Genomic DNA, 14111 nt, shown 5'->3' with positions numbered 1-14111 from the left:
CTATTCCCTGGCCACAATCTCTAGGTCCCCCCACCGGCAACCTCCACCGCGGTGAAAATCCTCTGATGCACGCTGGACACAAATCCCTCTCCCAACACATCAACTGCATTTCAATAACTTGTTTTACCCACCTACGCATTCTCAGGCATATTTCCTCTTACCTCACCTCCTAGTGGTCCCACATTACAATTGGCCCTCAAAACCTGGTTTTTCCCGCCCTCCTATTGAAACACTCCCCCTCTCTACACTCTCAATAGGCGCACAGAAACATTGACCCAAACGCAACACTCCAACCCACCAATACCCCACGGATGCCCGGCAGCGTTCGCAGAGGCACACCGTAACCAACTATCATCTTCCCCCAGCTCCCACCCCCTCATCCCCCCCGCGCCCCTCTCCCACTGCTCAGACTTTCATTCCACGGAAACCACTAATAGCGAGACCAACCAATCGTATTGGATCAAGGAAAAGAGCACTGCCGTTGAAACTCCATCCAAGCCTATGGCACGTATACCTTGCACCACGTCTGTGGACACAGGCCACAGGCACGTCCACAAATCCATGCACTGTAGAATGCAACTACGGGTATGTTATTCCGGTCTAGAAGCACACATAGCCATCCACACTGAAATCCCTGACATACATCAACACCTCTTCCATCAGTGTACAGCAACAGCCAATGAAAATTTGGGTTAGCTGGGGCACACATCGAATCTTCAGCAATAGCACTCTATCCTAAACCACCAGCAGCACCCACACACGTGCCTGACCTCTGGGCTGCTTACCGGAGCCTAGCCAACCCACCTAAACCCTAACCCAGCAAAATGGCACACAAGCATTTAATTTAAACTGTTAGAACCTCCCACACATGGACTGCGGTCACCAAGGGCATTCCAACCACAAAGTGCATTGAGGCAATAAAAATGGGGAAAGGGTGCTAAATAAATGAATACCATACAATACAATACTAGAGGTAGGAGCAGACCAGTTTCTATTAACCTTCCTGTGCACAGTGCCTGTAGCTTTTGTGGCAGTGTTAAATTTGACATCTGTTTTGTGGCATTTATCACTGTTCGCAGAGGACTAATCCCTGAGCATGAGACTTGCTGATTTATGAAGATTCAGCACTGTTACAACTGCTTTCGTCAATCACATTGTTTCTGATGTTGTCGCATGATTGATAATGTTTAGTAGTGCTGTCCACACTCTGTGCACCCTCACGGCTTCCCCCTTTATGATTCTTCCATGGATGTAAAGTTCTGAACTACACATTTAGCTACCCCCCCCAGCCCCCGCAGTTCAGAGCTAAGGCACAGCTGATGCTTTTCTTGCATTCTGTGCACCAATGGGGTTTCTCCTCTGTATGAGTCCTCCGATCCTGGTGCAGTATCGTTGAACCCCTACACAGTATACTGGTATGGCTTCGATCCTCTGTGGGATCTGAGGTGAGACCTCAAGTGCGGTGCTCGACTAAAGTCTTTACCAGAGGGTTTTCCGTCATTATAGATCCTTCAATTCCCACTCAGGCAGGAGCGGTCACTGAAGCATTTCTTTCATTCTAGGCTTCGATAGGCCTTCTCCCTTATAGGGATCTTCTGATGCTTGTCTCAAGCTTTTCTCACATTCGGTGCACTGTTATGATTGCTCCTCAGTATGGCTACTCTGATGCCTGTACAGACATAAACTATCAGTGAAACTTTCCTCACAGGTTTGAGGTGCACATAAAGCTTTCATCACACTCCGGACACAGGTGTGGTTGTTCCCTCAGAATGGATCTTCTGATGATGGTACAGGTTTGAGGCGCAAATAAAGCTTTTATCACAATCCATACAGGGGTAGGGTCGCTCCCCGGTATGGACCTTGTGATGCTGATACAAATTCCAACTGCAAGTAAAGCTTTTCTCACACTCCGTACACTGGTATGGTTGCTCCCCAGTATGGATCTTCTGATGCCGGAACAGATGCCAGCTCTGATTAAAGCTTTTCTTACACTCCGTACACTGGTATGGTCGCACCCCTGTATGGCTCTTTTGATGGTGGTACAGACTTGCGCTCTGACTGAAGCTTTTCTCACACTCTGTACACTGGTATGGTTGCTCCCCAGTATGGATCTTCTGATGCTGGTACAGGTGTGAGCTCTGGGTGAAGCTTTTCTCACACTCTGTACACTGGTATGGTCGCTCCCCTGTATGAACCCTCCAATGCCGGTACAGATGTGATCTCAGAATGAAGCTTTTATTACATTTTGTACACGGGTACGGTCGCACCCCAGTATGGCTCTTTTGATGGTCGTGTAGTCTGCAGTTCTGACTGAAGCTTTTCTCACACTCTGCACACTGGTATGGTCGTTCCTCAGTATGCATCTTCTGATGCCGGTGCAGATGTGAGCTCCGAGTAAAGCTTTTCTCACACTCCGAGCACTTGTACGGTCTTTCCCCTGTGTGGGATCTCCGATGCCTTCTCAGGTCTGCTGCCAAATTAAAGTGCTTATCACATTCCATGCACTCGTAGGACTTCTCCCCAGCCTGGATCCTCTGATGGCTGCTCATTCTCTGTTGAAAGAAGCAAAAGGTCTCATGTATTATTTTATGTCATCGTACAGCCTAAAATTCAATATACCTAGTGCAGAACTCTTCTTTATCGTTTTCACGGGCCAGTCCTTAATAAATATAACAAAATAAACTCTGCTGAGCCTTCACCAATTACAAAAGAAATATTGACAAATACACTTGCTGGGGGAAAAAAAAACACACAGATTTACATATACTACGTTGGGCTTAGACTAATTTATTCGTGTATAAAATGCACTTTTCAGTTTGAGTTTTTATTAATGAAGGGTGTTGAATAAAAAAGCACTGAAAAAAGAAGAATTCCAAAGAAGTTGCTCCTCGAGGCAAAGGGGCTTCTCTCGTGCCAAAGGCCGATATTACAAAATGTCCATGAGACGTACAGCAGAGGTTTACAAAAGTACAGAACACGTGGTAGGTTCATTAGATGGCGGGGCAGTGAATAGCGCATGATCTTTTAAACCATCCCCTGGGTTCTCATCACAACCTCACCCCAACACTTTGTGTGATAAAATGTATTGAAATGTAAGTAGATCCCCTTCACTGGCACTGGATCATGTTCTGCTTGGGATATCCATGGTCTAATCCATGCCAGATCTTTTACTCTCAGACATTTCATTCCCGTGCCATCGTGCTTACAGGATCTTATTCCAGAATTCCACTGTGTTTGACGATGACTCGTCTTTCCAATGCTTTCCTAATATTAATCCAGTAGGAGAATAGCAACACAATTAAGTTGTGCACTTGGACTGTAGTGTCGTGCTTAAGGCCAAATATTTCAGTATTCAGTAGAGGCACTTTGGGCCACATTACAACTCTGGCGGCAGCCGTGCCATTAAAAATGGCACGGCTGCCGCCAGAGCTGCACTTTTTCCAGCACCCGTGAATGGGCAAGAACCGGATCATGCCGAGTTAGGCGGATCCAGTAATTTCCCATTTTCGGGTGCCAGAATCGAGGGCCTCCCAATCCCCATTCTGCCCCATAGGGCTGAATGGGGATGGGGACGTCGGATGCACTCAGAGTTGTGCCGGTGCATCCAACGTGCTCTGCTCTCGGGTGCCGTTATACCCGCCAGGAAAAACCTGTAGTATGGAGGTCCGGGAAGTACGGTACTGGCATGCTTACCGGTACTGTACGTCCCGGACCACCATTGTCGTAATGAGGGCCTTTGACTTCTCAGATTCTGAGATATTTTAAAAATGTTAGGTACAAGACCTTCTCTGCTCATCACATATTATGAGCACACCTAAGACTGTTCTTTCATTGCAGTATCGGATTCAATTACTTGTTTCATTAAGCCCAAAGTTTTTTTTTTTAAGTCTTCTAATAAACTTGGTTTATAATTAATTATGCACTTTAAAAATGTCAGAAGGGATTAAACTCATTGCAGTTATGTCTCCATCAAGCCCATTTGATTGTCTATGTTCCGATAAAGATGTCATTTTCTGCAGTTTGCGATTCTGACAATAGCCAGGTATCTTCCGCCCCTCTTAACATTAACACCATGTCAAATATTGTGTATTCTCTTCCCATTCGTTTTCCGTCTTAAGCACCTGACGCAGAACCCCCTTATGTCAGTTTGTTCCAGTGAGCGGGCTTGCAGGTGGCACCGCGGCTGGGAGAATCCTGATGCACCGCTATTTAAGTTCAGCGGAAGTGACGGCTCATGCCCTGCAGTGGGCTCGTTCTCTCAGCTTAGTCATTTCATAAAGCTGCCAGCTGTAGCTAGTTCTCTACCTGCCCTGGACTTTGAGGTCTGGTGCCACTTCTGCTATATGCGATTGCCACACCTAGACTCGCTGCTTACCCACCTTTCTGCTCAGCTGTGACAGCTGCTCCTGGCATATGCAGCCCCTACCAGATCTTCTGCAGCCCTTGTAAGTGGATCACTGCTGGCGTACGTGGTCCCCCCTCTAAAGTTGCCTTATAGCTAGTAGTAGTGTGATTGAGAGTGTGCATAATAGCAGCAAAGCACTGTGGTCCTCTTTTCTGTTTCACCTGCTAGCTACTTTCCCTTAACTCTAGGTAGTCTCCCTCTGCTTTAGGGCCATCTTCAGTCCCACCTGACTATCCGCCTTCTGTGGTGGGTTGGAAGAAGGAGTCAGACTCTTTCAGGACATTAACAAATTACTTTTATCTAAATGATAAGAGAACAGCCTAGCCCTCCCTATCTAAAGGGTTTCCCTACCCATCTAAAGTGCTCGTCTCATCAGGAAGTCTCAAAAAAATAAATGTCCTCAGTCCAAAATCTAGTTCTACCCTGACCCTACCACTAAGAAACTAAACTTAACCAGTTACAGGAGAGTGGCTGGATTTTCCTCATGTGCCAGTCTTCTACGACTGCCTCTTTGTATCAATGTCTTTAATAGTGTTTCTATTTATCTAGCAGGATCTTGAGTAATAGTCTCTTTTTATCTCTTGAATTAGCTCTTGTAATTCCTCTACAACATTGTTGGATTTGATATTCTCTTTAATATATTTAAGCCAACCTTCCTCGTGATACTTCCTCACTTGTTGGTTGGAGGTTTTAGACCTCCTACAGTCTATTGATTCAGGCTCTCTCTGCTTGGCTGGGGTTTCTGCCCACTTGAGGAACCCCGAGGGCGTCCGTGCTTCCGTTTCCCCCTGAATCCTGCCCCCAGGTCGCCTGGGAAAGACCATTGTTTTCTGGATCCTGACCCTGGGGGTGGATATGTTAGGGGGAAATCACCTGGGTGGAGGGAACTTGGGGAAGAGTACATCCTTGATGAGACATAGTATCCCCCATTTCCTTTTCATATTGAACCCTCCATGCCGCAAGCCTTCATAGGCTATTGTCTTTCCCCTAAAACACTCTCACGAATCAACAGTACTCTACCGAGATGAGGAAGAATCAACTAGAGCAACACTTACTATTATTATTTAAATATTTGTGTAGCGCGAACTAAGGCTGGTGGGCATCTAGGCGCTGAGTAGGTGGTAGTGAATCCAAAAAGAAATAGACTCTACAAATCAGAAAAAGACAAATTGGAGAGTCAGAACCGATAGGTTTTTAGTGCCCTGCGAAAAGGAAAATACTCTTCAATGGCTCGTAACATGGGGGGCTGCGAATTCCAGAGTTTGGGTGCCAGAACTGAAAACAACAGACCCCCAAGCCGGACCATCCTTGGGACTTTCAGAAGCACCTGGATGCAGATCGTAACTGCATGGTATAACATTGAATCTTCTTCTTAAGGAACATCCTCATTCTAATCACACACACACATATCTATTCCTCAACTGTGTACTCGGACGAGGAGGAGGACAGCAAGAGTAAGGCAGGACTACCGCTTCAGCAGTGAGTGGTCTAATCCTTTTTGGTCCAATCATGACTGCGATAACTTTAAAAGGCAGAAGCCCTACAGAAATGGAGACTGAGTCGGAGTGGCTGAAGCCAGCTGGGGGAGCCAAATGCGCAACTGGTGGTGTACGCAGATGCGAGAGGCTTGCAAGAGTGCCGGAGAGTGCAGAGTTGGGGAAGCGGAAGAGGATGCGGTGTGAGATGAAGGTCCTGGCTGAACTGTTGGAGCGAAGCAGATGAGTCGGAGGAACCGCGAGGTGGTGCACATTCGGCTAAGAGCCTGCCGCACGGAGGGGCTGAACTGTGGCAGGTGGGAGACTTGCAGAACTGCAATATGCAGAAACCAGTGAGACCGGCCAGAGAAGGGTGCACGGACACAGCAAGGGGGTGGTTGAGCCCGTATGAACTGCTAAATTATAAGTACTCTTGAATAATGAATGAAATGAAAGCCATAAGTACTTTCGAATACCGAACAGAGAAAGCAATATTTGAGCATTTGTGAATAGTGAATGGAATGAAAGAAAGATTGTGAATTTGGCTGATACCACAAAATGTATTATCTTAGAAACCAAGTATTGCCTAAAGCCAATAGAATTCAAGGGAGTGCTCTGTATGAGAAAATGAGCATTGACAACAGCCAAAAGAGTTCAAGGTACTGCATATTAAACCTGCATTGGCAAGAGCCAGAAGAATGCAAGACAGTGTAACAAGTGCATGGTGGCCAATAGAGGCACTGTACAGTGTCAGAAACGTGTTACAGAGGTGAATCCAACAAGCATCACGGTCAAATGGAAGCAGTGGCAAAGTGTCTATGAGAAACATCCAAGAAGAGGTTTCGTTTGCGTGTCCTGTCAGGGGCGGACCGTGTGGGCCAACAACTGCGCCTAGACTGCCCCTGTATGGAAAAACCACTGAAAGTATCCATAAAGAGGCTTGTGTTTTTCAACAATCTCATATATGATTTTGAAGTCTATAGCCATAACTGCCTATGTTAATTAATGAGACGTACCAATATACAAAGAGCCGGGAAATGTCACAAGGCCATTGTGTTGTTTTCTTTGTTGAAAAGCTCGAAGATTTGAACTCTTGGGGAAGGGAACCCTAATGCCCCTTGAACTGTCTTGAACTTGGGGAAGGAAACCCTGATGCCTTTTCAACTGTTTTGAACTTGGGGGAAGGGGAAGCTGCTTACAAGCCAAGAGCTGAAGAAGCTCTCTGAACTTTATTTTGAACACTGCTCATTTTGATGCAGACATCCGTATGCATTGTATACAGTTAGTTGTGAGGGCAAGTATAGGTTTTGGACAAAGACTGACTTTTGATTTGGACTTCCTGACACAGACTATCCTTAGTTTTCTTTAGGTGGGTAAATCCCACCTTAGCATAGAGCAAGTTATGTCTTACTCCATCCTGCCTTTTAAGTTAATAGAACATTTGAGAACCAAACTTGAAACTGTTTGGGTCTACTTCATGATGCCCTCATGAATGGTGTCAGGAGTGGGATGTTGCTCAACTGATACAAGTTGGGGAACCCTAAGTCCCAGAGCATCAGACGCCTTGTAGCCACCAAGGGTTCTATTGGGTTTGATATCTGAAGTAGAAATTAAGAGATCATTCCCCCAGGTGAACGAAGACTAATACCCACTGATCTGATTTTGATTCCAACCCAAATACCTTCATCAGACTAGCTCCCAAATTAGGATTAGTCATGAGGTTTGGAATTGATGTACTAACCGGGGTTATAGATCCAGACTTTAGAGGTGACATCAATGTGTCATTACAGAACCATGGAAAGGGGTGCTCAAGAGAGCAGTGTTCCCTAGGGTAAAAAAAGAGGCCGGGCAGGAGGTAACCGATTGAGGTACCTGAGGCATTGGGAAGGCGGATGAAACACCCAACACCCCTCCAGACCGAGATGGGTCAGAGAAGGAGAAACAGAAATGCTTCTCGACCATGCCTTTGCCCAAAGGGTTGACCCATTGTTGTTTGAAACATTTTGCAAATTGTACCGAGCAAGAGTGCCGTGAGAGAGGAGAACCTTTTTTCTTTATGAGACATGGGCTAATGTACCGGGGAGACACTACTTCTGAGAGCATAGTAAGAACCCAACTAGTTATCCCTAAAAGTCACAAGCATGTAGTTCTGGAAATAGCTCATTCCCATTTGAGAGGAGGTCATCTAGGACAGACCAAAACTCAGGCCCAAAGTCTTAATAAATGTTACTGGCCAGGTATTCATCCTGACGTTAAAATCTTTGTCCAGTCTTGTGAAATCTGTAGAATAGTGCTCATATACCACCACCAGTCGCCTTACAGGCACTCCCAATCATTGAAATTAAATTCTCAAGAATTGCCATGGGTATTGTAGGCCTCCTGGAAACAACAAAGTTAGGGAACAAGTATATCTTGGTAATAGTAGATCATGCCACCCGACATCCAGAAGCCTTACCCTGAGAGCCAACCACATCTGCTCCCTTCCTTTTCAAAAGTAGAGTTTCCCCCTCAAAGAAATCTTGACAGATCATGGCTCTACATTTATGAGCAAACTCATGGGGGAATTGAACAACTTCTACATATTACCACTTTAAGAACCTCAGTATATCAAACCTTAAACAGATGGGCTTGTAGAAAGGTTTAATAAGACATTGAAAACCATTCTGAGGAAATGAGTGGCACAGGATGGCAGAAACTGGGATCAAATGATACCTTGGGCTTTATTTGTTTTAGGAAGACCTCCCAAGCTTCCACAGCACTCTCCCCGTTTGAGTTACTCTATCGACGGGAACCTCGAGATATCAAGGATAGGAAACCTGGGAAGAAATGGAGGAAGCCCCCCAAATCCACTCTCCCAAACTACAAACCGACTTAAAGAACACACAATGGCAGTTAGGTCTTTAGTACAAACCTGTATGACCAATGCACAAGAACAACAGAAAGCCTCATATTATAGAAAAGTTACTTCAAGATCTTTTTCGGTAGGCCAAAAGGTACTAGTGTTGTTGCAAACTTCTGAGAATAAATTAATATCTAAGTGGCATGGACCATATGAGGTGTTAGAACAGACAGGACCCTGTAACTACAAAATGTCCCAACCTGACCGACGATTGAAAACCCAGCTATATCATACAAACGTTTTTAAATAATTGAAGGAGAATCCTTCAGAGTCTAATGGCACCATTTTGTCCCATTTGTTGCCTTAGGAATATGATAACAAAGTTCGGATTCCACCCAAACTTAGTAATAACCAGAAACAAGATCTATAGGACTTCATACTCCAATTTACTGATGCGCTTATAGAGGAACCGGGGAGAGAGAACTATATCTACCAGGAAGTCGAGCAGATGCTGGAGGCTAATATTATTGAACCGTCTACTAGCCCCTCTTCCAGAAAGTTATGCCATATCTGCCTTCGATGCATACTCAATGCCACATATTGATGGTCTTATTGACCGGCTAGGTAATGCCATCTATCTCTCTACCGTAGACCTTAGAAAAGGCTATTGGCAAGTGCTGTTATACGGTCCAGACAAGGAAAAAATAAAAATGTGCCATACCTGTAGGGCTACTCCAGTTTTAAGTCCTCCCATTCAAACTAAAAGGGACCCCCCTGCCACATTCCAGAAGTTGATGGATAAGATCTTGCAACCCTGTGGGGCCTATATTGATGATATTGTAATAGACAATAAAACTTGGGAAGATCATGTACATCACCTTAGTCATGCAAGTACTGAGAAAGGCAGGCTTAACCGCTAACTCCAAAAAATGTAAATTGGCTCAATCTGCAGTTAAATATTAGGGATTTTTTCCATTGGTAATGGCAATGTACAACCCAGTCAGGAAAAAGTTAAAGCTGTTCTTGATACCCCCACAGCAAAGACCAAGAAAGACCTCAGAGCCTTTTAAGGGTTGATCGGCTACTAACCGCTGGTTTATCCCAATTAATCCGGTATAACTGCAAGGCTTACAGATAAACTGAAAAATGCTGAGCCCCAAAAGATTAGATGGGATGAAGAAGATAACATCTGTTATACCACCTTAAAGGAAATCCTTTGTCAGAGCCCCATTTTAAAAAGGTAGCCGATTTCTCAAAAGAGTTCATCCTGAAAACGGATGCCTCTTTAATGGGATTATGAGCTGTCCTCTCTCAAGATCAGGACGGACTGGAACACCCCATACTGTACATCAGTAGAAAAATATTTCCCAGAGAAAATAATTATTTAGTTATTGAACTTGAGGCTCTGGCAATCATGTGGGCCAAACTCCATCTGCAATATTACCTGTTGGGGTGCAAATTCAGATTAGTGACCCATCAATCCCCTCTAGTGTGGATAAGCCAAAGAAAGGAAACAAACCCGAGAATTATGCAATGGTTCTTGGACCTTCAGCCATGGAATTTGATGGTTGTATGCCCCAGATTAAAATAAATAATGTTAAGAACAGGTTAAATTGGACCGACAGAGTAGGCTATAACTTTATGTATGCGATTAAAGGAACATTCCTTGAATGTACAGTTTAGGGTAGAATTTATCTGCCCTCACCTAGTAATTTTTCGGTAAGTATTCAAAGTTCTTTAACATGTGGTACGTTCTCAATGCATAACAAACCATGCAGAGCTGTTGGCTATAACCCAGAAATACAGAAGTTAAAATGGTTATGGCGGGAACTGGAGATCATTTCGGGGTCACCAAAAATGTCAGCTAGGCTCAAAGCCTGATAGGAAAAATCAATCGAAAGTATCACTAATGGAGTGCACGATTTGCAAGAAAGACAGTTTTATTGCATGCAAATTATTGCTGGGAGTGTCAGTCAGCTCGGTAGAGCTGAAACTGCTCTCAACTCGCTCACAGTGGGCTACAGAGGAAAAACCACAAAATTAGAATACATTAGAAGTATCAGATCCATGCTAATCCCACCATCCTGGATTGGCTAACATTCATACAAATATCCAAACACAATATGCATCATCCCAACCTATTGGTTAGTCAATTTCCACGTGACCGTCAACATACTGCCCCTTGCAAATTACCACATTGTGTAGTCAGCATAAAATCCTCAGTTCTAATTGGCCAATACCATGTGTGACAAATCCCAGAGTATTGTCACTGCTTCCATGGGAGGAGCCCCTTCCCATAAGGCTGCTAACCGATGGTCCACCCCAATGAGAGGATCTCATGGGAGGGACACCCCCTATGGGACCAGTGACGACTATTGTGGAAAAAAGCCACCCCTACCTCCCTCAACCTCCTACCCTGAACAAACCTTTGTAGTTCCCAACACTTCTATATATTTTTGCAGAAAAGAAGATCCCATCCTCATGAGATGAGGAAGAGTAGGGACTACCCATGTGGAATGCATGAGAAAAATGAGACAAGGAAGAATCCACCTAACCCAGTAGCGAGTAATCATGTCGATGCTGGGACGAAGAAGAGGTGCGCAGGAATGAGGAACGCACAGCAGAACCACAATACGCATTCCAATCAATACGAACACTCTGAGGATACAGAAAGAAGGACTACACAAGTTGTCCAATGCTCCCTGGAGGAACCGCGAGAGTCAGCACGGTCCAGGAAGGAGGAAAGCAGACTGGGACACCGAGAAGGGAGCGGGAAGGTCCAAGGCAAGTCCAGAGTGGGAGAAGAACTCAAAAAACCAGAGAGAGAAACTCCAGGCATTCATAAAGCCGGGGAGTACGAGAAGGGAGAATCAGGCTGCCCAAAGGAAGCTTGGAGCTGTGGAGCTGCTGCAGACTGAAATAGGAGCAGGAGAGTCAGGGAAGCCCGGGGAAGCCCCACAGCTGGTTGCAGGCATTAAGGAAGACCCAGAACAATCGCAAACCACCAGAAGAGGTACACATATTTCTGGGATGGTGCTGGGCCACGAGAGGGTGGTGGAAAGCCCAAAGGTGTCATGAATGGCCGTTTCGACCCTTCTGGACCACATGGTCCATGATGCACCGCGGCATACACTCTGCTACCTTCCAAGATGGCCACCGACTTAGAACTGTGGCGGTCTAGTCTTGCGTGCGCTAGCGGCATCCTAGAAATTCAGCACGCCGCCGCGGCTCCGCGCGTCTCAACTCTACCCCTACGAGTACAGACGTTGTGCAAGTTCGTTCTCTGCTTCTCGTGCTATCTTCTTCCTCCGTTCCTGGAACCCCCCACTTTTTTCTATTCTTACCTTGTTATTTCCTTCCTGGGTCCTGATTGTTCCTGGATTCGAACGCATTCGGCTTGGCAGCCGGCTTCCACGCTGGAACCCGAGGACTCGCGTTCCAGCTTATACAAGTCGCAGTCGATAAAGAAGACGGAAGCTTCATCCCGGAAGGAGAGAAAGGTGAGAAAAAAGGGAGCTTCTGACAAAAGGAGACAAAGAAGCCGAGAATACAGCATCTGGGATCCTGACTAAGGGGGAGAGAAGTTGTCATACCTTGGGTTGCATGCTAGGACTTGGCAGGAGAGTGAACCAAGTCTATCAAAGAAGAAAGCCAAGCAAGAAAGGCAAGTCTGGGACTTGTACCCATAAGAGGAAGAAAGATCATCATCAATCTTCATAGTCACAGTACCTGGCAGGGTAGTGAACTAGTTTGACTGTGACTTACAAAAGCTGAGAAATACCAGGGGAAGAAGTAATTTCCTCTGACGCTGCAAATTGCATAGAAGCCCGAGAAAGACTTGGGGAAGGGAGACATTCCCCCCCATCAATATTGTATGTTAGAGAAGCCTGAGCAAGGCTAGGGGAAGCGAGACATTCGCCAATTAATCATTGTGTTATCTGAGAAACCTAAACAAGGTTAGGGGAAAGGAGCCATTCCCCCCAACAATATTGTACTGTCGGAAAAGCCTGGGCAAGGCTAGGGGAAGGGAGACATTCCCCAATCAATATAGTACTGTTAGAGAAGCCTGAGCAAGGCTAGAGGAAGAGAGTCATTCCCCCATCAATATTGTACAGTCGGAGAAGCCTGAGCAAGACTAGGGGAAGGGAGACATTCCCCCATCAATAGTGTACTGTCAGAGAAGCCTGAGCAAGGCTAGGGGAAGGGAGACATTCCCCCATCAATATTGTATGTCGGAGAAGCCTGAGAAAGGCTAGAGGAAGGGAGGCATTCCCCCATCAATATTGTACTTTTAGAGAAGCCTGAGCAAGGCTAGAGGAAGGGAGACCTTTCCCCATCAATATTGTACATTGGAGAAGCCTGAGCAAGGCTAGAGGAAGGGAAACATTCCCCCATCAATATTGTACAGTCGGAGAAGCCTGAGCAAGGCTAGGGGAAGGGAGACATTCCCCCCATCAATATTGTACTGTCGGAGAAGCCTGAGCAAGGCTAGAGGAAGGGAGACATTTCCCCATCAATACTGTACGTCAGATAAGCCTGAGCAAGGCTAGGGGAAGGGAGGCATTCCCCCCCATCAATATTGTACTGTTAAAGAAGCCTGAGCAAGGCTAGAGGAAGGGAGACATTCCCCAATTAAGCATTGTGTTATCTGAGAAGCCTAAACAAGGCTAGGGGAAGGGAGACATTCCCCCATCAATATTGTACGTCAGAGAAGCCCGAGCAAGGCTAGGGGAAGGGAGACATTCCCCCATCAATATTGTACGTCGGAGAATCCAGAGCAAGGCTAGCAGAAGCGAGATATTCTCCCATCAATATTGTACGTCGGAGAAGCCAGAGCAAGGCTAGGAGAAGCGAGATATTCCCCCCATCAATATTGTACTGTTAGAGAAGCCTGAGCAAGGCTAGGGGAAGGGAGACATTCCCCAATTAAGCTTTGTGTTATCTGAGAAGCCTAAACAAGGTTAGGGGAAGGGAGACATTCCCCCAACAATATTGTACTGTCGGAGAAGCCTGAGCAAGGCGTTATCTGAGACGCCTGAGCAAGGTTAGGGGAAGGGAGACATTCCCCAATTATGCATTGTGTTATCTGAGAAGCCTAAACAAGGTTAGGGGAAGGGAGACATGCCCCCACCAATATTTTACTGTCGGCGAAGCCTGAGCAAGGCTAGGGGAAGGGAGACATTCCCCAATCAATATTTTACTGTCGGAGAAGCCTGAGCAAGGCTAGGGGAAGGGAGACATTCCCCCATCAATATTGTACAGTTAGAGAAGCCTGAGCAAGGCTAGGGGAAGGGAGATATTCCCCATCATTATTGCACTGCCAGAGAAGTTTGAGCAAGGCTACGGGAAGGGGGACATTCCTACACCAATATTGTATATGATACGATATGGC

At 45.8% G+C, this 14111-nt stretch overlaps 1 protein-coding gene across 1 annotated transcript in view; it reads right to left on the bottom strand.

Moving 5' to 3' along the window:
- Positions 1-968: 968 nt before the first annotated feature.
- The window catches only part of LOC138489436 (zinc finger protein 551-like), a 38500-nt gene continuing 25357 nt past the window's right edge, over positions 969-14111 (bottom strand). Inside the window, exon 2 of the mRNA XM_069617156.1 lies at positions 969-2552. Coding sequence (XP_069473257.1) covers positions 1734-2549 — 816 coding nt within the window. The 5' untranslated portion in view covers positions 2550-2552 and the 3' untranslated portion in view covers positions 969-1733. The remainder of the gene's footprint in view (positions 2553-14111) is intronic.

Source organism: Ambystoma mexicanum, chromosome 9 (assembly GCF_040938575.1).
Source record: "Ambystoma mexicanum isolate Mex_15411 chromosome 9, UKY_AmexF1_1, whole genome shotgun sequence".
Classification (NCBI taxonomy): Eukaryota; Metazoa; Chordata; class Amphibia; order Caudata; family Ambystomatidae; genus Ambystoma; species Ambystoma mexicanum.
This window is presented reverse-complemented; position numbering and strand designations above follow the sequence as displayed.